This window comes from Rhinolophus sinicus, chromosome 14, assembly GCF_057876585.1.
Source record: "Rhinolophus sinicus isolate RSI-liver-muscle chromosome 14, RSI-T2T, whole genome shotgun sequence".
Taxonomy (NCBI): domain Eukaryota; kingdom Metazoa; phylum Chordata; class Mammalia; order Chiroptera; family Rhinolophidae; genus Rhinolophus; species Rhinolophus sinicus.
Window position 1 is genome coordinate 141,389,757 of NC_142514.1, and position 25,032 is coordinate 141,414,788.

Below are 25,032 nucleotides of genomic sequence, written 5' to 3' on the forward strand. Positions count from 1 at the left end.
TACCTTTTTAGACTTGTTTACTTCTTTAGAATTGTCCTATCAGTCCATGTAGCGACTGCATGGCCATCTGGTAGTTCTTTACTTGTACAAACAAATTGTTTATCTTCATGGGGAATTTCCATAGCACTCAGTGTTCAAGATGGAGTCACTCTTGCTCGTACAAAATGGAGTTACTCTTGCTCACACAAATACCTTATTTTAGGCATTCTACACACAAGGTGATAGGGAGGTTGTAGTTTACTCATTAATTCCAAATTCAAGTTTTCTCTAAGCAAGTGCCAGGGCTTGGGTCACAGAGAAGAGTCAGATCCTGTCCCTGTCCTTCAGGAACTCTATGTTTGGTGGAAGAAACCGATGTGGAAACAATGCAATATAATTTGATCACTAGAATGGATGACCCATGAATACAGGAACTCTTGGCTGTTTTGTGAACTGCTACATATTCATATAGAACAGCATGTGACTCATTGCACATACTCACTAAATATTTGATCCAATAAATGAATGAATAGGGATTAAGCACAGGGAGCCGGAGATGCCCAGAGAATGGAGTCAGAAAAGGCAATCAGGAGGATATTGTTATTGTTATTGAGGTAGACCCAGTGGGGAGGAAGACTGCCAAGCCACATGTGCAAACACCAATAGGTCAGTCAAGAAACTATTTCCCTATGGTGGTGAGGTATTCCGCCAATCTCTCGAACACCCCTCTGGGCCTGGAGTGGGAGGCAGGTGTTAGGATCTGCATCTTGAACGACAGACTTGGACCTGTGTTCAGGGTTCAAGGGAAGACATAGGATGGTTCTAAAAGAACATATATGGGGAGCTTTGTGTGTTGATTACTGTGCCTGCCCTAAGAAGGTAGGAATGAAGAGAAATAGCTGAGGGCAAGATCGGTGAAGTGGCCTCCATCTTCTCTACCAGGATTGAGCTCCATTTCGCTTTGGCTTGCGAAGGTATATCGTCCCTTCTTCCAGTAAGTGTCAGATGCCCAGTCCAAGTTGACAAAAAAGAACTCTGTTGGGCATCATAACCTTCTATGTGCCCCCACCACTCCTGCCATGGCGCTGGACGACTGGGGCCTATGTGTGTGCATCCCACTTGCCCTTCGAATGGCATTTAGAAGAACACATCATGACGGCGTTTGGTATGAGTGCGCTCAACGGCTCACAAAGGTGATGGGCGGCCAAGCGACCAAATAACGCAACTCACACCACCGCCTCTACAGGACTGCAGCGAAGAACTGGAGCTCAGAGATTGAAGAGGCTGAAGTCATGTGCTCCGCCCCTCCCTTTCCTCGCATCACGTGTCTCGCGCTTGTCTTGCAGGGAGCGCCTTCCCATTGGTTGGAGATGATCACGGGGTAGGGGCGGAACCGGAAGCCGGGGTTTTTTCGGTGGCTCCGAAGCGGCCCTGGGAAGGGATAGTTGTGGGGGTGGGTGATTACTTGCTGATTGCAGTCACGGGTCATGTGACCGGAAGGGCTCGTGACGGACGCCGTCCCTCCTCGGCGCGGCCTGAGCGCCCGGCCCGACCCCGGCCATGGGGTGCTGCTACAGCAGCGAGAACGAAGACTCGGACCAGGTGCGGCCGCGGCGGGCGGGGCTCGGGAATGAGGGCTAAGACCCTGGGGCACGGGGCCCACAAAAAAGCCTGCAGAAGAGGGGGAGCCGGACGGCAGGGCTCACTGAGTACGGAGGCCCGGAGGAGACAGATTACAGAGGAGACGCCGGGCCAGGCTCCTACTCCTGTTAAAGCCCAGTTCTCTCTGCACAGTCCCCGCGTTGGGGTATGCGGGCAGCCGCTCATCCTACTCGTTCCCACCTCTTCCTACCATCAAACCTTTACAGCTTCAAGGATCCTCAGCCTAGGTCCCTGGGAAGCACTCCCTTACCAGCTCCCTGTCTTATTAGCGGGCTTGGTGAATCCATTGTAGAGGTGGGTAAGTTGAGGCTCTCAGTTAATTAGTCCCAAGATGCATCAGAAATCTGTATCCTCTCAGTCCCTGGGGTTGGTGAAGGAAGGTCACTGCTCATCTGGGGTCAGAGAAGGCCTCTGGAAGTTGGTAGCATTGAGTTGGTCAGTGAAGGATTTAATAGACACAATGAAGACATTGGGACGTATAGGAAGTTGTTTGGGAAGCAACAAATCGGGTTTAGCTTCAGCTTGATTGGGGGTTTGGCTTGCCTAAGTGCAGCCCTTGCTTAGGGCCTGAGGGTTCCTCTAGCTAGTTGGATGCTTGCCCTGGGAATTTGGCTGTAGATCTGATCCCTTTGCAAGAATTAGGCTGGGGAAACCTGTACAGTTTTAAATTTTCCCTCTTCCTCTTGGTGCAGTCTCACCTCTCAACACACTTGAATCCTGGCCCTGACCACCTGACCTCCTTTGAGGAGAAAGCCCTTTCCAAAAATGAAGTCTTAGCTGTTGGCCATTCACCTTTCTGATCGCTGCTATGCCTCGATTCCACGTTTTAACACGTACTAGACACAGAGTCAGTAGAAAGATTTCAGCAAGTAGCCCACAATCTGATGGTGGAGGTTGGGTAGATGGACACACAAATGGATCATATTGTATCACCGGTACTTGGGACAATGTCTTTCCCCAGTGACTCACATGAACCTGTTTTGGGTTAAGGTCTTGGGCTTGGGAAAATGTCATTTGTATGGGAGGCATGGGTGGCTCCTGGACCTCATTTAATTCTCCAAACACCCAGTGAACACATTCCTCTGCCTTATGTTAGGCATGTGTCATAGCCAATACCTTTCACTTCACCCCAGCCTGTCAAAGAAGGAGACAGTATCCCAGCCTACTGGGAAAGCTGTGGCCCACTGCAGAGTTGTCCCTTAAAGCATAATATGGACTCTTGCAGGGACTGAGTCAAGGGTTAATGCCTGCCTTATGAGAAAGGATACCAGCTTGTGGCTGGAAGAGCTGAGCTTTCTGCTGCTCTCAATTTCCACCTTCCCCTTGATCGGTTCTCACTTCTGTTTCTAACTCCTTGAGATGGTGCTTGATCAGTGCTGGGTGATTTGAGGCCTCATGTGGCAAAAGTCTGCTAACCTGGTCTAGAAGCCATAACCATTCACTATCCCCAAGTCTCTCGTTGAGCTCTTGGGCAGGCCCCTGTCTCCCTCTCTGTCTCTTTGTTACAGTAATAAGAAATGCACAACACATTACAGTTTTCAGAGTCCTTTTACAGTTATCTAATTTGACTGTTGCCAAACATCTGTCATTTAAGTACAGGTTATATGTATTTAAAGGCAAGGAAAAAGTTCAGAGAGGCTAAGTGACTTAGCAAAAGGTTACAAAGCTGAGTGCCATAGCCAAGGTGTTTTGATGCCAAGCCATGTCCTCTGTCATTGGATTAAGCTGTCTCTTCCAGCTGTGCCCACGGACCAGATGGCTAGTCACGGGCAGGCCCCATATATGTCTATGCTACAGTAGACAGTGAAACTCTGGCTCTTGGGTTGACATTGACTTAGGGACAAACCTTGGTGTGAAAAACTTCCCCCATGTTCCACTCGCCCTTTGGGGGTGAGGTCCACTCTGGTGGGAGTAGTATGGCCTCTTCCAGGAGTATAGGTCTCAGGAATACAACCTTGTTCTTGAAGAATCCCTGATAGAAGAGAAACTGCCCTGTCCTGCCGGAAAATCTGTCTGAAGTGGGGATGGAGGAAGGATGGACACACAGGAAGCAAACTCAGACTTCATCATGGAGCCAAATTTCCGTAGAGATTCTTAGAGATAGTTTAATCCTTGGCAAACATTTTGTCTTTCTAGCTCTTTATTACTTAGCTTGTGTTTTGGGGAGGGGGATGTCTAGGAGGTGGGAGGTGATGGGACAGAAGCTGTTTCCTGCTGCTGTGAACTGAGGACACTTGGGCAACCTACGACTGAGAAGGAAGAGTCATGCAACAAGGCTGGGCCTGCCTAGGGTGGGGCAGGCTGGGCAGAAGGAAGTGGCCCTCTGCTAGGAGAGTTGCGGAGTTGTGGGCAGGCAAGCTGGGAGCTGCAGTGGAAAGACTGGTAGGAACTGAGATAAGCCTGGAGTGGAGCAGTGAGGAGTCTGGTGGTCTGGCACTGAAGGTTGGTGAGTCAGCATTCGCCAGGATGGGCCCCTGTTCTTGACTTTGTCCGGGGACCCTCGCTTTTCATGGCTTGGATAGATACCCAGCAGGTCGGCTTACCCATTTTGCAGCTGACACAAGCCAGCAGGGATTTGCAGCGAGTGGGCTCAAAGCAAGGTCTTATTCAGAAAGACAGCTGATTATAACAAGGGACTAAACCAGGCAAGGAGAAATACACCCAGAAATATTTTGGCCCCAGCTCAGTTCTGGGGGTTGTGACTATCAGCGTCAGTTAATAGTAACAAGGCTGCTGAACATAAACGAAGCCACACTGATAGAGATGAGGTGATTTGGCAAAGAGGGAACAGCTCCACTGTTCAGGTCAGGTCAGAATACACCAGGTGCACAAGTGTGGTTCTGGGCGTCCTATACAAGCAGCATCAGCGGAGAGGAGAGCGAACACCTGAGAGGAGAAGGGACCTGCACTCAAGAAGGGGGCCACTTGGGCTGTGTCACCCATAGGCTGGGGCGGGGTCTCCTACCCTGAAATAATATGAGGAATGGCCAGTGAGAGGTTGGCCTTGCTTTCCCTTGGGGCCTAGGGCTGTGGCTGGCCTCACAAAGCCTCTCTATCCTGGAAACAGACAGCCTTGCTGGAGTGGGCGTGGTCTAGGGGGGTCAGGAAGGCCATTCTTGGGCTCCTGACTCGCATCAATTTCCCCTCTAGACCCCATTGTTTCGGCAGTTTCCACCTCCTCTGGCTTCCAGCCTCCCATATCCTGTTTGCGTAAGGTGCTGGACTATTTTCTGAAGCTCCAGGGCTGTTACTGAATATATCCTTTGTGCCCCTGTCCATATTTTCAGGGCCTCTACGACTGTTGGGTTCCACTTTAATTTGTCCTGGACCACCAACTGAGTTGAGCTCCCAAGGCCAGGCAGGAACGGAGTCATATCTGACATTCCCTATAGTTGGGAACTTGGGGTATTCCTAATAAAAATATTTTTGGTGCTTAAAAGTCAGAGTTGGGCTGAGAGGAGAGCCCAAGAAAGGGAGGTTGGGTGAAGGGTCCCTGGGCTGACTTCTCCCTAATGGCTTCTCTTAGGAAAGAGAGGAGCGGAAGCTGCTACTGGACCCTAGCAGCCCCCCCACCAAAGCCCTCAATGGAGCCGAGCCCAACTACCACAGCCTGCCTTCTGCTCGCACAGATGAGCAGGCGCTGCTCTCCTCCATTCTTGCCAAGACAGCCAGGTGAGCATCACAGGACCAGGTCTGGGGCAGAGCGCCGCCATCTAGGTTAAAGGCTGAAATAAAGGGAGCAGCGCCGGACCTGGAGGAGGGGACAGGGTCAGTGGGGAGAGGTGCCTCTGGGCCCAGCCCGGCTCCAGTGGGCAGGTAGGGACACTGGTGTCAAATAACCCTGGAGTTCATGCCTGGCAGTGAGTCCTGTTCGTCCTTCTTGCAAGTACCTGTCATATCCTCTCTGCCTCTTCTCCCCAAAGCAACATCATCGACGTGTCTGCTGCGGACTCCCAGGGCATGGAGCAGCATGAGTACATGGACCGGGCAAGGCAGTACAGGTGAGCACCTGGCCAGTTTGGTCTCTCCAGCTACTCGGGCTCCCCTCTAGCCCTGATCCAGCTTTGGAACCTGGACTCTAGTCCAGGCTCAATTTGGGTGCAGGCCAGGAGGCTGACCACAAATCTCTGGTGTGCTCAGTTGATGTTCATGTTAACTCTGTCCCATGACACCCAAGGGTGTGTGGGGGGGGGCGGGGCTGGGGATGTGTGGAGGTGGGCCAGCGAGGTAGGCCTGGAGTGAGTTTGTGGTGAGCTGGGGACCCATCACCCTGTTTCTCTGCTCTGAGGGAGGCTTGCCTGGGCTGGGCCGGGCAGGGCAGGGCAGACTGAGGACTGACTACCCACCGCACCCTTCCCTCTCTGCCAGCACCCGCCTGGCTGTGCTGAGCAGCAGCCTGACTCATTGGAAGAAGCTGCCACCACTGCCGTCTCTCACCAGCCAGCCCCACCAAGTTCTGGCCAGCGAGCCCATCCCCTTCTCCGACTTGCAGCAGGTGGGCCACCCCTCCCTCACCCTGCCCACCCACCCACCTACAGCTGTCCAGGCTGTGGCAGAGGGTTCACCCTCTCTGCCTCAGAGGAGGTAGGGAAGTGGCGTTCCCCTGGTAGCTTGTGGGCCCTCTCACTCCCACCTCACTCTCTTTATCCCCCCCCCCCATTTTCTCCCCTCAACCTTTATTCTTTTTCTCCCCTTTGTTCTTTTCCTTCTGTCTTTCCCATCCTTGCCTTTCTCTTTGGCTTCCTGTCCCTCATCATTCCCTCCTCTCTGGCCATCCAGTCCTCCCCTGGTTTCTGGTTCTCCCATCTTTTTTTTTTTTTAACTTTTATTTATTTTGAGTGTGTTTTTCCAGGACCCATCAGCTCCAAGTCAAGTAGTTGTTTCAATCTAGTTGTGGAGGGCGCAGCTCACAGTGGCCCATGCGGGGATGGTACCGGCAACCCTGGTGTTATGAGCATCGCGCTCTAACCAACTGAGCTACCGGCCGCCCCCTGGATCTCCCTTCTTACTTGTCTCTGTTCCTCTCCTCCCTGGCCCCTCTGTCTCAGGTCTCCAGGATAGCTGCTTATGCCTACAGTGCACTTTCTCAGATCCGTGTGGACGCGAAGGAGGAGCTGGTTGTACAGTTTGGGATTCCGTGAAGACGGGGGTCCTTGGACAGCTCTTCTTCTCCTCTTTTCACCCCGTCTCCACCCTGCCTTCCCTGGCCTCCAGCCTCACTATGGCTTATACAGTACCCTAACCTGCTACTAAACACAGAAGAATGTGGAGGAGGAGAAGAAGAGCGAGGCTAGAAGCCTGAGCAAGTGAGGATGGAGCAAGGGAGGGTAGAACCGTTTGGGACTGGCCTTCGAAGCCCTGGCCGAGGGTGAGGTGGGGGTCAAAAGGACGGGCCTGGTAGGTTTTCACTATCGCTGGGGAGCTGGTGGTACCACTGTGAGGGTGATCACGAGGGGGCCTGTGGGGGCCCCCTGCCCACTCTCTCGGCCTCACTCCTGTGTTCCTCTCTCCCTGACTTGGTGCTCACGTGCACCTCATTAGGGTTTGTGACCAGTGTCTGAACGAGCTTGAATTTGAATGAATTGAGCTTGTATTTCTAGCACCCTGGGTTTTTACATGTTTGGGGTTTTGGGGTTTTTTTGGTTTTGTTTTGGTTTGTCTCCCTCGATAAAGGAAATGTATTCATTTGTGCTGGTTCCAGCCCCTCTGTCCTGCCTACCACCCTACTGTTTGCTTCTGGCTACTCAAGTCTGTGAGTAGTGACAAGACTGCTTGTCCCTCCTGCAGTGACGGGAACACTGTTAAAGCTGAACAGACTTGAATCTGAGGCAACTGTCATTATTGCAGGTCTTGGCTCAGGCTCAGTGGAATTACTAAGAAGCTGAGGAGAGGTTGGTGGTGGTGATGCAGTCAGACCAGGAGTACCTGATATAGAGTCAGCAAGTCAGTGTTTTCAAACAGAGGATTCTTTTAATCAAATGAAATCTCAAGCAGAATCCCAACACGTAAAACAGGAGTGGAACTACTCTGATCTGATTGCAGTGGGGGCTTCAGACCTCATGGCCTATCTTAGAGGAGAAGAAGAGCGAGGCTAGAAGCCTGAGCAAGTGAGGATGGAACAAGGGAGGGTAGAACCGTTTGGGACTGGCCTTCGAAGCCCTGGCCGAGGGTGAGGTGGGGGTCAAAAGGACGGGCCTGGTAGGTTTTCACTATCACTGGGGAGCTATTACAGAGGCCTCTGAGGCAGCTCCACAGAACCCTGGTGCTCTGTGAAGTAACTCTAACCTGAGGATACCTGAGCTGAAGAGTGGAAAAGGGGCCCAGAGTTTAGATACGTTTCCCAAGGCCCTGCAGTGAACCCAGGTCTCCTGCGTCCCAGGCCAACAGGCCTTTCCCTCTATTGCCTACCTTTCAGTGAAGTAAGACCAGAGCTACTGGCAATTGCCTGAGTTGGGGGATATTTTTACATGATACAAGTGACTTCTAAGCTGCTGAACAGCTCAAATCCTTTATTTTCAAACCAGACTGGCCATCCTCAGGCCGTCAGGATGGCTGGGATCCTGGGAACTTCAGAGTGCATCCTGCTTGATCCGGACTTTCTTGGGCTTGATGTTCATGCGTTTCCACACTTCAGCTGTGGTACGGTCTGCTTTGGTGATCCCACTGAAGTCGAATGTGGTGATACGGGGCAGGGTGCACAGCACATACTGCCTGGGGGGAGACTTGGGCTGGGGGCCATCCCCCTCACTATCCTTCCTCCCCCCCGGCCCCCCACCAGCTGCTGCTAACTCCTCTGACTATAGGAGTGGAGGGACTTGAGTATAGTTTGGGGGAGACTGAGTTTATCCTGACAGCAAGAAATGCCTAAAGGTCTCTACTCCTTTCCCTGGCCCAAGCATGGCAGAAGGATGATGTCTCCCCTCCTCCTCTCCCTCGAGAGCCCAGCTTCAGGGCAGGGCATTTACCTATACCCCTTCTCTTCCTCTATGGGGTTCCCATGGAGTGTTAGGCTCCGGAGTCGAGGGAGGATGGCCAGCTTATTCACCTCTCCCAGGCGCTGGATGCTGTTGCCATGGAGGTAGAGGACACTCAGATTGAATAAAGTTGTCAGGACCTGTTGGGGAAAAGAACCAAAAGATAGGCTGGACAGGGCTCTGGATCTATACTCGGGACTGATTTCACATTAGAGAAGGAAGAATTTGGGGAACATGGTGTCCTCCATTACCCCTACCCTCCTTCCCCAGTCATTCTGATGACTCCAACCTACTTCCATGTACCTTTGAAGGGGTACAGGGGTATCCCATAGAACGATGATCTGAGGGGCAGGAGGTATGGGCCTGTGTGCCAGCACTGCCACTGGTTTGCCAGGTGACTGGGCTCTCCTGCCTCTCTCTGAGCCTTAGCTGCCCATTCACCTTTCCAGCTTTGGTGATCTAAGATTCTGTCACAGCAAGGGACAGGGATACAGAGCATCTTGCTAGCACATAAGAGAAGCTTTTAAAAGAGTAGTGAAATTGAAATCACTAAACCCAGGGAATAGTTGCCAAGTTGTGCTCTAGATCCTTTGCCCTCTAACAGGGATCCTGGAAAAGAAGGGACTGGTTTTATTTATTTCTCAAAACCTGAATCTGAGTTCATGGAAAGTGCTGTACTTTTACTACGTATCTTTTCCAAGAACTTAGCATAAGGCACAGAGAGTGACTGATAACGAGAGCTACATTTTTACTTGAGCCTCCTAACCTGTTTCCCTGAAAATAAGACCTAGCCGGACAATCAGCTCTAAGACGCATTAGAGCAAAAGACGCATTAGAGCTGATTGTCCGGCTAGGTCTTATTTTCAGGGAAACAATATGTGCTGGTTGGTTTTCATACAAGGTATGATCAAACATACAGTGAATGTTTAAATTAAAAAAAAACTTCATTACAGTAAAAGACACATTGCCTTTAACCCCTCTCAAAATACTCCACCTTGCTATGAACACACTTATCCCATTGTTATTGCCACTTTCTGAAGCAGTTCTGGAAGTCCTCTTTCATGAATATCTTTAGTTGTGCTGTCATGGCTGCCTCAGTGTCCTGAATCGATTAAAAACGTTTACCTTTTATGGTTGTTTTGACTTTGGGAAAGAGCCAGAAGTCGCATGGTGTCAGATCCAGTGAATAAGGTGGATGAGGACACACCACGTTTTTATTTGACAGAAATTGCTGTACCATAAGCAAAGTGTGACACGGAGCCTTTCCATTGTGATAAAAAACTACGGTGAATGCTGCTGCAAAGTGACATCCAATGGAAAGGCAGTGATCGTCAATGCGGGAAGTGACGCATCAAACCTTAGTAACAATGTGACAAGTTTCAACTTGTTTGGTGCAGTCATTTGGGTGTGAGCTATGGTTGAGGTGGGTTTTAAAGTGTGCTGTAAATCATGGATTACGAACAACGCATTAACATGAAATGGGCAAACAGTTTCATCCTCCATCATGACAACACAGCATGTCACACATCGATTCTGGTACAACAATTTCTGTCAAATAAAAACATTAGGGGGAGTGGCTGGTTAGCTCAGTTGGTTGGAGTGTGGTGCTGATAACACCAAGGTTGCCGTTTCGATTTCCGTGTGGGCCACTGTGAGTTGTGCCCTCCTTAAAAACAAAACATTACAGTGTGTCCTCATCCACCTTATTCACTGGATCTGGCACCGTGCAACTTCTGCCTCTTCCCCAAAGTCAAAATGACCATGAAAGGTAAAGGATTTGAATCAATTCAGGACATCGAGGCAGTCACCACAGCACAACTAAAGTCACTTATGAAAGAGGACTTCCAGAACTGCTTCAGAAAGTGGCAAGATCAATGGGATAAGTGTTTTCGAAACGATGGGGAGTACTTTGAGGGGATTAGTGGCAATGTGTCATTTACTGTAATAAAATGTTTTAAAATTGAAACATTCACTGTATTATCACCGCGTGCATTCTCATTTAATCCTCACAAAACCTGTATGATTTTGGTATATTATCCCCATTTTTCAGGTAGGGAGCCTGAGGTTTTGGAAAGGTTAGGTAGGTTGCCCAAAGTCACACAGTAAGGGGCTGTCTAAGATTTGAACCTACGTCTGTCTGAGTCAACAGCTGTGTGCTTTGCACACGGTACCATGCTACCTCACAACTTCCTTGACGCGAGAGGTAGAGAGGCTGGGGGCTGGATAGGTAGCTTCTGGCCCATCCTGACTGGACTGGTAGAGCTGGGGACTCACAGGGTCTATGGAGGTCAGGTCGTTAAAAGACAGGTCAATCCAGGCCAGGTTCTCTGGATGCTCCAGCAGCTGTGACAGCACTTGTTTGAAGTCTCGCAGCTCGTTGAGGACATTGTTGTTGAGCCGCAGGGACTGGGTCAGGGGCTTCCCTGACTTCGAGTGCCTTAGTGGTCGTAGCCCTGGCCTTGGCTCCTCACTTATCAGGTCTGTGGGGACAAAGTGAGGCCTGGATAGGTCATCTTTGCCCTTCTGGCCCTGGGGGATGGGAAGGGACAGTGGGGAGGATACGCAGCCTAAGCTGTAGCTGGTAGGGCTGCCAGGGCCACAGCCCATGCTTCAGTCTAATGCGACTCTATCCACTGTCAGCTCAAGACCCCCATTCCAAAGTCAGGAAGCTTCCAACCCCAAACGCTTGGCTTGGGCCACATGCTCCTCTCATGTCTATTGTATCATTGGGTCCTCTGTGTGACACCCCTGTGTATGTGTGTGTAGTGGGGGGGGACAAAGCCACTCCCATTGTATAGATGAGGAAACTAAGACCCGGAGGTGTTGGGCTTGAACCAAGATGATGACAGCACAAAATCAAGAATTATCCACTTGTAGAGCCCATAGAATTCACTTCGGTGTAACACACTCTGATGTCCTTTGTTCCATGAATATTGAACTGCTGTGTGCCAGATACTGGATATACAATGGTGAACAAAACCAGTGACAGTCTGTGCCAAACTCTGTATGAGTAAGAGGGCAGAGATGAAGTTTGTGTCTTGGAGGAGCTCACATGGGCTAGATGGAAACAAACTGGCAATTAGTGTGATAAATTCTATTTAAGTTATGGAAACAGAAGAGGGGCTCCTAACCCAGTCGAGCTCAGGGAAGTTTCCCAGAGAAGGTGAAACCTGCGCTGTATCTCAGTAGATTAGGAGACGTAAACCAGGGTGGAAAAGGTGTAAAGAGCAGGAGCGAGGGCATAGAGGTATGAAGCAGCATGGGTGCACGGGGGCAAGGAGGAAAAAGACGGAGCTTTGAATGCCAGGCTGAGAAGTTCGGACTTTATCGTAGAGGATGGGAAGCCACTGGAGGGTTTAGAGCAAAGGAGATGGTTCAGATCTTTCATTTCAGGAAGATCACTCTGACACTTTAGTATGGAGTCTGGATTTTAGGGAGTAGATGGGACTGGAAGACCAATTTGCCTCTTTCAATCATCCAAGCAAGAGATAAGGGACCATGAGCGTGACTTGGTGGTTGCCTGGATGTGACGGTAGAATAATGTTCAGGAGAGTGTCCAGCTTCTTGTGTGGGTGACGGCAGATGCCAGATCTAGGAAGTGATACAGAATTCAGAAAAGGAGAAACATAGTTAGGCAGGTGATGAGTGATGAGGTGATGACTTAGCTTTGCTGTGTCTGAGGTTCCTATAGTACAAAAGGGTGGAGAAGCCAAGTAAGCAATTGGATATGAGGGTGTGAGGCTCAGAAGACACAGACTTGAGAATCATTAGCATAGAGGGTATGTAAGGTAGAGAAACATGAGATTCCTCGAGGAGAGTGAGAGTTGGAGAGGAGGGGCAAGGAGGAAGGGGGGTCTATTAGAGAAGTTACTGAATAATCTGGGAAAGAGGAAGAGCCAGGAGAGGGTAGTTCTACAGACCTCAGCGAGTCCATAGTTTGTAGGAGTGAGTTTCAGGGAGATGAGGGCTGAAAAGTAATTTTGGCAACTCAGAAACCCTGGTGACTTTGGTGAGGGCTGTTTTAATGAAATGGCAAGGACCTGGGGACAGAAGTTAGACTGGAGTGAGTTCAAGGGTGAATGGAAAGTAAGGAAATACAAGCAGTTAGCATACACAACACCCTTGTTTAGGTGAGGGAGGACAGGTTAAAACCCATCTGTATGGATAACCTTCCTTTTTTTTTTTTTTAACAAATGAGATCTGGAGAGAGGATGGGCTCTGCCCAAGCTCAGGGTGGCAGAGCCAGCACGAGACACTAGCTCTGGCTGAGGTGACTATATTTTTCCTATTGCCCCTGTGCCTTTGGCTAATTGTCGAATGCTGCCTCTAGGAAAGGAAATATTTAGTATTTGCTGAATGTGGCCAGCTTTACCCTCTCCTCAGCTCTTACTGGACACACTTCCTCTCTTCTACCCACACCCAACATTTCATTTCCTCTCTTCCTCAGCTGCAGGTCAGGCAGCATCCACCAGATGGCTCTCTTAGGCCTACAGTGAGCAGAAACCACGGTTGGGGCGGGAGGTGGGAGGGAGGAGAGGTGACAGAATGGTACCGGAGCACCCCCAGCTCATGAATCAACTAATCCTACCACCCAACCGCACATCTCCTGATTGCAAACCCTGAAATGAAATGACAAAGGTGAATAAAAGTTGAGGTCACAAGAAGCCCACATATGGACCAGCATCCAGTCTGATGAGGCAGCAGCTGGGGAATGCCACCAAACCTGAGCCAACCCCAAGCTCAGAGGGAGCCACTGGTGGGATTGCATTGCTTAAAACTTGAGGCTGCCTGGGGCTGCTGTTACCAAGGGTGGAGTAGGGTGTCCAGGCCACTACAAGTTACTGCTTCCCTGAGACTCCGCCAGGCACTGCATTGCCTGAGGATCTGATCTGTCAAAGCTTCCTTATTCAGAGTAGGCCAAAGCAGGTCTGGAAACGACCACAAATACCAACACTCAGAGAACTGGAGGTTGTCTAGCTCTAGGAAGACCTGGGGAAAATGTGATTCTTTTTCATCTCTCTGAAGGGTTGCCATGCAACTTTTTCCACATGTCGCCAGAGGGCAGGAGTTAGTTTGATATGAAGTACTTCTTGTGTCATTCCTCACTCCATAATGGGAAGGGTTGATAGGTGTGTGTGGTAGAGAACTCCCTCCCTTCACACTGCAGGTTTGTGAGAAGTTAGAGGACTGGGTGCAGATAGTACAGACTGGATGCCTTCTGAAGTCACTACCATTTCAGATTCTATGATCTATCTATTGATTAAGCAAGTACCCCCAAACTATCCTGTCCTCTAACCCCAATTTTCAGTAAGTATTCCATAAGCTCTGGGGAACCTGAGGAGACTGACCTTTTGGGGCTTATATGTGCCTCTATCTCTTCCCTCCCAACACTCAGCAAGGAGCACAATGCCTGGTATGTATGTATACACACTCACACACACATCCGTGTGTGTGTGTGTGTGTGTGTGTGTGTGTGTGTATATGCACTCAATAAACAGCTCAATAAACAGTTGAAGGACAGGGCACCTATACTGATTATGTTTTGTGTTGTGGAGTTATCCTTGGTTGTAGTAGCTTGTCTACCCTCATTCTGAGGACTCCAGAGAGGGTAAACTACATCTCCCTGCTCAGAGCTGGGAATTCCCAGGGTAGGTAGGAGCCATAATTCCCTTCCTCTTCTGTCACCTTAGCTATCTGGTATGTAGCCATTCTTGTAGCTAAAACCCTTGGGAAACGTGGGCTACATCAATCAGAAGTGATGCCGTACATCATAAATAAAGGTCACAGTAGGTGGGTGTGTGCTCATGAAAGAACAAACAGGAGTTACTATTGGGGCTGAAGCTAACCCGTGTCATACCCTAAACCCAAATCCAAGTAGTATCCAGGACCCTGGACAACTATTTGCCTGGTTCCTGAACTTAAAGGTGGCTACCAATTGCCTAGAAGAGAAAACCAAAGCCAGGTAATGGGTCTAGGATATGTTGATGCCACCCTGTGTTCTGTGAGGGCAGATAACAAAAGCCAGGGACAGCATAACTTTCCTGAAAGAATGATATTCCCTCAAGAATATGATATTGCTGAGAGCCCTCCCCTCCTGAGAGGTACTAGCTGCCGGTTTACAAAGATACTGAATGATCCAGTGGGAATTAGCGTGGGCAGTGCTGGAACCTGCAATAAGTGTGGGTGATGATGGAATAAACTTGGATATGACTGGAATGAATATAAAATGTCAATAAATATTTAAACTGGAAACATGCCAGTTTGTTACTAACAAGGCCCCACATGTTTTACCAATGATCAGGATAGGCTTGTATCCTCGGGCAGAGGAGATACAGTTCTGCATGTTCGCCAAGACTTTGCAGCAGGCTGTATTTTCCTTTCATTAGTTTCTTCCTCTCTCCAGGTAAAAACAGGAGAATAAAATTATTCGCTGACAGACAGGCTTCCCAGTTTTCTTCCATCTGACTTTCCTGCTGCAGCCTGTCTTTTGAAGATATCAGTTACCCTGAGAGCACCTTGGTTCCTTTCAGATTTGCTGCTAAAAGGCCAAAACCTTCCACTCTCACCTCCTCGCCTCTTCTCCCAGAAAAGACAACTACAAAAACATGTGCAAGCATATGGGAAGAATGTCTTCAGGCTTTTAAGTAGAAGACGGGTTTCTCCCTAGGGACCACACCTGGCCTGCTGCCATGGTGAGTGGAGTGCTGTGCTCTGTAGGCTGACCTTGAATCACATGGATGCTTCGGAAGGAGTAGTCAAGAGGGGGCTCCTGCACCGAAGTGTTCATGTAGTCCTGTCTGCTCATAGCTCAGGCCATCATTTGTCAGGTCCGGGTGCAGCCTGCGAGGACGGAGGAGGACTGGTGTTCCAGGTACAAGACCATAGGCCCTCAGGTCTCCCCACAGCCCTCCACCCTGCTTTCTATCCTCCACCACTCCAGGCTTGCCCAGCTGCATTTCTATTCAAGATACTAATCACGATCCCTTGCATTTGTAGGGTAGGGCACTTCCTACTTCTCAGAGCGCCCACAGATAACTTAGAGCTGGGCACTGATAGTTATAACACCCATTTCTACTTTCCAGATGAAGAAACTGAGACCCCAAGGTGAAAATGCTTGCCCACAGCTAAGCCAGTGAGTCAGTTACAGACTGCAATCATGAATCCTACTGAGGCCCTTTCTGCTACTCCACAGTAGTCACCATGGAGGCTGTCTTGGTACCTACCCTCTGGTGACATCAACTGGGCTATTCTATTGCTTACCAAACCCTTGAGGGCATGCACTGGATCGTATCTGACAGCCTTTTGCAGTCTGACCTAGCTGGGGATTTGCTATCTTCTCTGCTCAGCTTGTCTGTCAGACCCATTGCCTTTCCATCCAAAGACCCTACTTTCACCCACATCCTGAATGTAGTCATAAGAATATAAACACATACACCTAAAACCAGAATCTACCTCACTCTCACTCACCTGTCACTGATGCCTGAGACTCCACCATCAGGGATTCATTCCTGTGAATCAGGGACTGTTTCCTGTTAAAATGGAAATATCCCTTGAAAGGGGTGAACACAGTATTATCAGACATTTATAATGTGGTGTAAATTGTCTTATCAGATCCTTTCCAATTTGTTGGCTCAAGTAAAGCTGAGAAGTTTTCAAGAGGCTGGGCACAGACATGAGAACACTATTCCTCTGGGAAGAACAGCTGAAAACATTACCCAGGGGTTATGTATGTGACACAAATGACACATGGATTGGCAAGGACAAGTATATGTCCCAGTCAACCTCCCCTTTATCCAATGCCATCACCTCCATTGCATTTACTACTTCACCGGCTTTCCAAAGGGATTTGAGGTAAGTACAGTAACACTCAAAATAGGAGGATTTGTAGACCAGAACTGTCCAACAAATATAATGAATGGCACAAATGCAAGTCACAAATAATTTTTTTCACATATATAACTTAAAATTTTCTAGTAGCCATAAAAAATCAAAAACAGTAAAATTTAATATTTTATTTAACCCAATATATCCAAAATGTCATTCAACATATATTGACATTAAAAATTGAAATATTTTATACTTACAGCACATTCCAATTTGGACAAGCTACATGTCAAGTGCTTAATAGCCACATGTGACTAGAGACTACTATGTTGTACAGTGCAGATGCAGAAAATGCAAACATGGACGAGAAAGAAGCCAGATTAAAGAAAGAAGTGTACCAGGGAATTAGGAAACTAGGCCTATGTTTAGTTCTGAGATTCCTGGAAGCCAAAGCAAAAAGGGAAAACTTAGGATATGTGATTCTCATCATTTGATTCAAAGAAACAAATAGTTTGTATGCAGAGACGATGAAATTCACAAATGTTCTTAAAATGGAATTTCTTTTAAAAACTAGGGAGTTGATAGTTTGTAATTCTGTTTAAGCATAATACAGCAAGTGTGTGTGTGTGTGTGTGTGTGTGTGTGTGTGTGTGTGTGTGTGTGACCATATGCAAGGACAGAGTTTAACAAGTTTAGAGGAATGGAAAGTAAATGGCTTTCTCAAAAAGCTGTAGTCCCAACTGAGCTTTGGAGAAGTATGGGCTTCATAGCTGAATTCTGTCAAGTGCAGGACTGGCATGGTGGGCATGAGTTGTTGGTAGGGAGATCTGAATCTTTTAGATAGCAAATGTACAGACAACAAAGAACACATTATTCTTTTGTAGAAATAGAGGAAACTGGTTTGCATTCTCACCAAGACAGAAACCCATTTCATTTGAGAATCTACAACAGGTCTGATGCCTTTGAGCAAAACTGGATACTCCTCTCAAAATAAGACCTGGGCTGGGCTCGAGTTCTGCACTGCTACACATGTATTTCAGCTTAAAAATACTACAGGGCAGAGTTTTACCATTAGTCTCCTTGACCATCGGAGAACCTCAGTGCAGTTCCTAAAACTTCTGATTCTGTGTAGCACCAGCTCCTAATGCATTTTTCTGGGTGAGTTAGTATTAAAAATGGAGCCCTTAGTATTTGGATAAATTTCCCATTGGAAAGGGTTATTAGTCTTCTCCATTTAAACAGTAGCCCAGGCTGTGAGCTAGTATTGTGTCTTATTCATCATCGAGAACAGAACCTGGCTCACAGAAGGCACTCAGGGAATGTTTGTGAGAGGAATGAATGAGAAACTGCCAAATACAAGGATTTCTGTTTAGGGTGTGTTGATGGTAAGCTGCTCGTTCTAACAATTGGCTTTGAGGTCCAGCTGTTGCAGTCACACCTCATTCACAGTAAGATATTCAATTGCAATTCTGCAAACATTTGTTGAGTGCCGGCTGCCCTGTGCCTGACCAGAAGGGATGAAGCCAATATACAAATAATAGAACCCTGTCTGTCATGAGCACAGAAAGGTCTGCTGGGTTTCTATTGGTTGTGGCAAACCGGCCTGTATCCAGTTCTATGAAACAGTTGCCTACTTAGTGAAGACTCATATCATGTTATAATACTCAGCTCTAGTATTCCCTCTTCCATGAAGAATATTTTCCAGATAAAATTGATCAATGTGTCCTGTGTTAGATTGAGTCTCTTAATCCCTATTCATGGTCTCCCATTTCCATCCCTTTTGCCCTATAACGTTTAGTTCCATTCACTTTGATGCTGGGCTCGGCCATGTGACTTGCTTTGGCTAATGGGATGTTGGTAAACATGAAGCAAATAGAAGCTTAAAAGAGGGCTTGCACTCTTGCACTTTGCTGGTGCCAAGAGAACATGGCTAGCCTGCTGGCGGGATATGAGGAACGTGTGCAGGTGAGAGAGAAGTGAAAGAGAGCTAGTGATCCCGGCTGAGACCACCCCAGACTAGCCTAATAGCCAACCTACCCCAAGTCAAAGTCAGGAGAGTCACCCAGCCCACAGGTGGCTGCAGACAAGGGAGGGCCCAGCCAAGGCCAGAAGAAACTGATGCAGAGACTTGAAAGCAATAATGCTTATTTTAAGCCACTATACTTTTGTGTGTTTTTTTATACAGCAGTAACTAAACAGACAGATGCCCCCACTGTACTTTAAACAAAATTTTATCGCAGCCTGTTTCTTCATCTGTAAAATGAGAAAAACCCCATCTTGAGAGCTGTTGTATGTCCTGCAGCAGGTGCTCAATAAATTGAAGCAACTGTACACTCTACTCATTTCTTTGTAACCTACTTCCCATTCCCTTCCTGTAGACTTAAAGACAGGGATAGAAGTCAGACTTCTTTCTCACTTCCCACCATTACCCTGTAGTGAGCCTGGCAAAGAGTGGGTATTCAGTAACGGCTTGATGGATAAATGGACAAATGAAAGAAGAAAAGGAATAAGTGAATGACGTCTTCAAGGTGTCAGACAGTGAGCCTGACTGCTGGGGAGAACTGCCAAAGCCCTAGGCTGCCTTGCTTACTCCGGTGGCTGTGATTTTGGATTCAGTCTTTCCCAGCTGCTGTTCTGCCTCATGACCAGGAGCAAGTCAGATCCTGGGCCGCCTTCCTCATCTGTTCAGACTGATGGATTTGATGACAGGATTAGGGGCATATCTGCCTTGTTTTGGAATTTTTCTTTTCCAAATTAGAAATATCTTTTACTTTTTTTCTTTTTTAATTTTAAAGTTAACATGATAGCTGAATAAAGTCAACAACATACAGAAGTACATCAAATGGAAACTAAAAGCCTGACTCTCCAAAAATGATTAACAGTTTGGGAATATACTCTCCTAGAAGACATATGTAACAAAATTATATATATATTAAAATAAACACTGTCTATTCCTTTGTAAACCTATTTTTTTCCTTTTCAAATTGTACACTCTTACCCTTTTTAACAGCTGTATTCCATAGAATTTGTGTGTACCGTACTTTATTTAACCAATCCCAAGTTGATGTAAATTTGTTTTCAGCTTTTGGAAATTACTAACAACTGGAATTTCATTTGTTAGTAGCCGATTCCTGCCCTCTTCCAGGTAAGTAGCAACATGAAGCTTTTAGGAACAATCAGATGAGGAGATCAGATAGGAGGTTTACCAGCCTGGCTTAGAGAGGGTTTCTGGTTATGAGCTACAGGTGGAAGTAAAAATCAATGTCATGAAAAGTCTGCCAAATTATCGAATGTGTTCTGAGAGGTTATGTTTCCAGGTGCCAAAGGGAGGCCCAAGATTCAGCCTAGCTCCTGCCTACCTCTCTACTCCCATCTCTTATCCTCCCCTCCAGTTCTGCAGCCCAGCCAAATGCAGTTACAGTAAGTTCCCTCAGCTGCGTCTGGGTCTCTGCACATCCAGCTTTCTCTGCTTGGAATACAGTTTCTTCCTCCTTTCACCTTGCTAATTCTTCATGACTCTGCTCAGGTTTCACCTTTTCTGAGGCGTTTACCCTTATGCCCAAATCTTAGATGTGGAACTTCTCTTTTGGGCTCCCCAAATACCCTATACTAACTGCCACGGTAGCACTCGTGACACTAGGATGATCTGCTTACTATCTGTATGTCCATAAACTGCACCAGGGCAGGAACCATGTTGTTTTTCATGGTTCTATCCCTACAGTGGTGGCAAGTAGTAACTGCTTAACAAATACAGAAAAAATTGCAACAGTGAATAATACTACAGAGAGGAACATGAGGTTACCGTAACTGAGGGATCTGCCCTGTGTCTGAGAAGTCAGTGAAGACATTTTTAAAGAAGTGATTGAGAGAAGAGATTGAGGAGAAGTACAAATCAACTATAGCAGGGGGGAAAGATGAACACTCCAGACAGAATTAACAGCATGTACAAAGGCTCTATGGGTGAGAGGTTACTTTAAAGAAGGTCATATAACTGGAGGGAAGAAAGGGAGGGATATGTATGGTTAGACGAGGCTGGAGAGGTGGGTGGGAGCCAGGCTGCGATGTTGATTGACGCTAAGAGCAATAAGAAGGTCAAGTCTGAAATGGGGGTGGGCTGGGGGAAGTGAACAGTATCAAATTCACATTTGATATGGATTACTCTGGTTGCAGTATGCAAAATGGCTGGGGGCGGGGGTTGGCTGGTTAGCTCAGTTGGTTAAAGCGCAGTGCTCTTAACAAGGTTGCTGGTTCGATTCCCACATGGGCCACTGTGAGCTGCGCCCTCCACAACTAGATTGAAACAGCTACTTGACTTGGAGCTGATGAATCCTGGAAAAACACACTTAAATAAAAGTTTTTTAAAAAATGGCTGGGAGGGAAGGCAGGAAAGATGTGATGATAGGACTATAGAAGTAAAGCTGATAGACTTTATAATGGATGGGAAATATAAGAAGTATTAAGGATAACACTTGGGTTTTTTACTTCTTTAATGGTGGATACAGGTGATAACACTGGAAGAGACTCAGGTTTGGAGTACATGGGTTATGAGTTCAGTTGCAGATATGTAGAGTTTGAGTTGTCTTTGAAATATCCTGAAGGAGCCTAGGGGGACTTTAACATAGTAAGTGGACCAATCAGGGCTCACTAGAAGCCAGCCAGAAACCAGCGAATCATGGCAACCTCAGATGTAGGTGCTGTGTAGCCAGGCTTTCCTATTTAGTTAAATGTTTTCCATTGTCTTCAGTCTCTAGTTTTCCTTCCCATTTGAACTTTTAAGGAAGGATTTGAAACTCATTCAAGTTGATGTGTACATAATCCAATGTGGGCCATACAGGTTTCTTTTAGCTGGGCAGTTCCGACTCCTTGGAACAAGTCTTAGGCTAGAGAGGCTGTAGACTCAAGTTACAGACTTGGCTGGAAGTTAGCACACTAGGGTCTAGTCCCGGCTGTCACTGATTTGGTGTGTGGCCTTGGGCAAGTCACAGCACCACTCTGGGTTTCAGTTTCACAATCTGTGAAATGGGGATAAATATCCTTGATTCGTAAAGCTCAAAAGAGACACTGGATGTGGAAGCGCTACATTACTACATGTAACAGATCTGTCATGAAGACTGTAAAAGGAACGAAGCTCTAACCATGGAGGTTAGAGAAGCCCATCATGGAGTAGGTGTAGGGAAAAGCGGTAATTTGGGGACAGGATCCCTAGTAACTGTGGAAAGACCCCTCTGAGACTGAGAAGCAGGCTCTACCCTGGAGTCTCCTTGCTTGGAAGGAAAGGGGCAGTGCAAGCCCCATAAATTTTCATACAGCTCCAGTATTAGGGCCTGTGTGTTTTTCTGATGTTACTCCCACGTCTTGAAGAGGGTCTCAGTTCATCAGGAAAACCAACCCTATATCACGGCGTTTCAAATATCCCACGCTGTGTCAGGGATTTGAAGCATTCGTATTAGGGGGCCCCATGTTTGTGATGGGGTAGGTTCTTAAGCACTCCCGCATCTGTACGGGTATGTCAGCGCCCTCTCTCTCCTCCGCGCCCGTCTATTCCGTATGGGTGTAGAGTCTTGTTCACTGTGAAAGGAGGTAAGGGTTTTGGGGGGAGGGGTCTCAGGTCCCCGAGAAAAGAAATGACCCTCCCTTCTCCATAGACCTCCTGTTCCCTGGAACGGGTTTCCTATTTTCCCGCTGGACTCACCCGCAGTTGCTGCCCTTCCAGCCTTGGCGTCCCACTCACTACCTCAGGGTTACCCAGCGCAACTCCATGGTAACTACCTTCGCTAGTACATCTCGGCCAGGCGCCGTGAGCGCTGCCGCGATGCCTACCGGGAGCTGTAGTTCGTCAGGGGCGGGGCTCTAAGGCCGCGGATGTGCTGAGATTTGTAGTCTTTGCTCTCAAGTCGAGGCTGGGGTCCGGAAGTAGTGACACCCCTTCTCCTTTCCCAGTGGCCCTCACACTTCCTTTTCCCGGGTCCTCAAGCGTGCCCTTGCGTGCATACCAGCCGACGGGAACCTATCAGAGGGCGGTGCGAGGGGGCGGGGTCATAGTTTAAACTAATTGTGCGCTCCGCGCTGGCGCGAGCCCGCGTCAAACACGATCGGAGGAAGCAGGAGGCGGAGCGGGAGCGCGCGGCCAGGTAACCGGCGCGGGCCCGCGGTTGGCGTTCGGCCTGGGCGCCCACAGGAATGCACAGGCCTAGAGGGGGTGCTGGAGAGGCAGGTGCCAGCGATAGGCCTCCTGCGTAACGGAGTCTGACTGGAGAGACTCTATTGGGAGTAAGGTTTGTGAGGGGAGGGGTCTGTCGGAAGGGGAGGTGCTGGGCGTGCCTGGGGGGAGGGGAAAGAGTGTTTGGGGGCGTGTCTGTGGAATTTTGTCTGAGAGTGACGGTGGGGGATGGGCGTGGGTAGGGCAGGTTCCTGAAAGCCTCGTCACGAGGGGTCCTTTAATGGGAAGTCTTCGCCTATTACTAACAATAGTAGTAGTAATAGTAGCAGTGGTAAACATTTTCTGAGCACCAGCTACGTGCCAGACACTGTGCCACACGCTTTGTATGGATCGTCTTGTTAATATTGCTCACAACCTTATTATACTTTACTGCAGATGGGTCATCTGAGGTTTAACTTGGCCAGGGTTACATAGCTAGTGCATGGTTGACTACTGGGGTTTTTGAGGGTTGGGCCTAAATGAGGACGGGAGGGGAGGAAAGGCTTTGTCTGTGGGTGCAGATTGTCTTGGAGGAATCAATTTGAGTCTCACTTTTCATATATGTAAACAACGAACCTACCTGCCTTACCTACTTCCTGGGGTTGTTTTGAGGGTCAAATCACGTAAGGTGTTCTGTGGAAGCATCTTGGGGAGTATAAATTTATGACTATAAAGTGACTGTGAAGGTTGTTGGTGGGAAAGAGCCTTCTCAGTGCCCTCTTTTGCTTACTCCTGATGTAGCGCTTTTCATCTGGTAATCTAAGAGTGTCTGTCTGCATGTTTGCCCTTCTAGAAACAGTGCCCTTTGTCCCTGTATTGTGATGCCTGTGCAGGATATAAGACATGGCATGGCCATTAATGTATGGTTTGAAATGAATGAGGTTTCTTGGGCTGAAAGGGGATAGGAGCCTGGCTTTCCCATCTTCATTTAGTGGCCTTTGAACCTTTGTATTAATACAGTCCTCTTGTCTGGAATGGCACTGCCTCTTGAAAATGTGATATATACTTGCTTTAATCCATGCTTCGTTCTCTGATGTCTGTTGCCTGATCTTGTGTTTCCAAAGTTCTAGATTGTCAAGTGTGTTACTCTGTGGTAGGCAGAAACTTTTGATGGTAAGGGAATTGGGGCCCTCTACCTTGGGGAGATCTGTATGGATACTTGGAGGGAACGTTCAGATCATTTAAGGTAGCTTTCAGTCAGCAGGGATGAGTGTATGTGTTCCCTCCCTCTGTTCCTGTGTGATATTTTCTCCTTTAGAGGAAGAGGCACATACAAGTACTTCTCTGTAAAAGTACTCTTGACTCAGGTTCAAGCAAATGATGACTAATTGTAATGCCAGAATTTTGATCTAAAGCCGAAAACTCTACTCCCCCCAAACTAGAAGATCTTACCAGAAAGCTCACATAATAAACATTTCTATTGAGAATGTTCTTTTTTAGGGGATCAAATATATGGTGATGGAAGGAGAACTGACTCTGGGTGGTGAACACAAAATGTGATCTATAGATGATGTAATACAGAATTGTACACCTGAAATCTATGTGACTTTACTAACAATTGTCACCCCAATAAACTTTAATTAAAAAAAAAAAAATTCTTTTTTGTTTATGGAATACGGGAGTGGGAAGAATGCCTAGAAGTAAGACTCAGCTTCTAGAACTCTTAGGATGGGGCAATGCCCTGCTTCAGATGGCTAAACAGAGCTGATCAAGGAATGTTTGACAGCTGTGTCTAATTGATAAAACCCTACGGTCAATAGATATGTTTGGAATCATTTATTTCAGCCTCTTATCCAGTGTGCACTAACATATGAAAAGGTGTTGTCCAGGGGCGCCGGTTAGCTCAGTTGGTTACAGCTCAGTGCTCTTAACAGCAAGGTTGCCGGTTCAATCCCCACATGGGCCACTGTGAGCTGCGTCCTCCATAACTAGATGAAACAACTACTTGACTTGGAGCTGATGGGTCCTGGAAAAACACACTTAAAATGAAAGTTTTAAAAAAAGGGTGTTGTCCATATTCGAAATGAGCACTTACAAGAATGAGACCATACAGACAGGTGCAAAAATAAATCCTCTTTTGCAACCCAGGACTCATCGTTTAATATGAGTTTTGATACATATAAGAAGGAACATGATAAAAAAAAAAAAAAAAAAAGAATGAGACCACTCAGGCAGTCCATATCAACGTTGAACAATACTAATTAATAATTATTGTTCTGTGCTGTTGGTGACTATTTTATTTCACCCATGTATGTTTTCTTTTAAATTTTTGTTGGGGAATATTGGGGAACAGTGTGTTTTTCCAGGACTCATCAGCTCCAAGTCAAGTCGTTGTTTTCAATGTAGTTGTGGAGAGTGCAGCCCACTGGCCCATGTGGGAATCGAACCGGTGAC

At 47.6% G+C, this 25,032-nt stretch overlaps 3 protein-coding genes and 1 non-coding gene across 13 annotated transcripts in view; 3 read left to right on the forward strand and 1 right to left on the reverse strand.

Annotated features, from left to right (window-relative positions):
• The first annotated feature begins 1,415 nt into the window (after positions 1 to 1,415).
• Positions 1,416 to 7,326, forward strand: LAMTOR1 (late endosomal/lysosomal adaptor, MAPK and MTOR activator 1). 3 transcript variants are annotated; one of them, XM_019744334.3, is made up of 5 exons: positions 1,416 to 1,581; positions 5,168 to 5,313; positions 5,565 to 5,642; positions 6,010 to 6,136; positions 6,690 to 7,326. In XM_019744334.3, the coding sequence occupies exons 1-5, from the start codon at positions 1,540 to 1,542 to the stop codon at positions 6,780 to 6,782; spliced, it is 486 nt and encodes a 161-aa protein (XP_019599893.1). In that variant the 5' UTR covers positions 1,416 to 1,539; the 3' UTR covers positions 6,783 to 7,326. The 3 variants fall into 3 exon arrangements, with proteins under 3 accessions (XP_019599893.1, XP_019599892.1, XP_019599891.1); XM_019744333.3 differs by having other exon boundaries at positions 1,515 to 1,935; XM_019744332.3 differs by lacking the exon at positions 1,416 to 1,581 and adding an exon at positions 3,892 to 4,083.
• A 792-nt stretch (positions 7,327 to 8,118) lies between these two features.
• Positions 8,119 to 22,423, reverse strand: LRRC51 (leucine rich repeat containing 51). Of its 5 annotated transcripts, none has more exons than XM_088791591.1 (6): positions 22,132 to 22,423; positions 16,083 to 16,144; positions 15,339 to 15,455; positions 10,890 to 11,095; positions 8,687 to 8,755; positions 8,119 to 8,369 (listed from the first exon to the last, which is right to left on the reverse strand). In XM_088791591.1, the coding sequence occupies exons 3-6, from the start codon at positions 15,418 to 15,420 to the stop codon at positions 8,211 to 8,213; spliced, it is 516 nt and encodes a 171-aa protein (XP_088647717.1). In that variant the 5' UTR covers positions 15,421 to 15,455; positions 16,083 to 16,144; positions 22,132 to 22,423; the 3' UTR covers positions 8,119 to 8,210. The 5 variants fall into 5 exon arrangements, with proteins under 5 accessions (XP_088647717.1, XP_088647716.1, XP_074191944.1 ...); XM_088791590.1 differs by having other exon boundaries at positions 8,607 to 8,755; positions 22,132 to 22,418; XM_074335843.2 differs by having other exon boundaries at positions 8,119 to 8,352; positions 8,607 to 8,755; positions 16,083 to 16,164; positions 22,132 to 22,415.
• A 68-nt stretch (positions 22,424 to 22,491) lies between these two features.
• Positions 22,492 to 25,032, forward strand: part of NUMA1 (nuclear mitotic apparatus protein 1) — a 68,447-nt gene continuing 65,906 nt past the window's right edge. The window contains exon 1 of one of the 4 annotated variants that reach the window (XM_019744301.3): positions 22,492 to 22,570. The gene's annotated coding sequence lies outside the window, so the exon portion shown is untranslated. Of the gene's footprint in view, positions 22,571 to 22,598; positions 22,715 to 25,032 lie in introns of those variants that run through there. The other 3 variants (XM_019744307.3, XM_019744302.3, XM_074335828.2) reach the window with 3 other exon arrangements.
• LOC141572586 (small nucleolar RNA SNORA40) lies at positions 24,665 to 24,772 on the forward strand. Its single transcript, XR_012497909.1, has one exon. It is a non-coding gene; the product is annotated as a small nucleolar RNA SNORA40 (small nucleolar RNA).

Bases quoted from the DNA above. Each gene is read 5' to 3' on its own strand.
- LAMTOR1 (XM_019744332.3), top strand. From the start codon at position 3,907: ATGCAACAAGGCTGGGCCTGCCTAGGGTGGGGCAGGCTGGGCAGAAGG. The intron at 4,084-5,167 runs GTTGGTGAGTCA...GGCTTCTCTTAG, and splicing joins CTGGTGGTCTGGCACTGAAG to GAAAGAGAGGAGCGGAAGCT. The intron at 5,314-5,564 runs GTGAGCATCACA...TTCTCCCCAAAG, and splicing joins ATTCTTGCCAAGACAGCCAG to CAACATCATCGACGTGTCTG.
- LRRC51 (XM_074335843.2), bottom strand. From the start codon at position 15,420: ATGAGCAGACAGGACTACATGAACACTTCGGTGCAGGAGCCCCCTCTT. The intron at 11,096-15,338 runs GTCAGCCTACAG...TTGTCCCCACAG, and splicing joins AAGCATCCATGTGATTCAAG to ACCTGATAAGTGAGGAGCCA. The intron at 8,756-10,889 runs GTGAGTCCCCAG...TTTCCCCAACAG, and splicing joins ACCTGACCTCCATAGACCCT to GTCCTGACAACTTTATTCAA.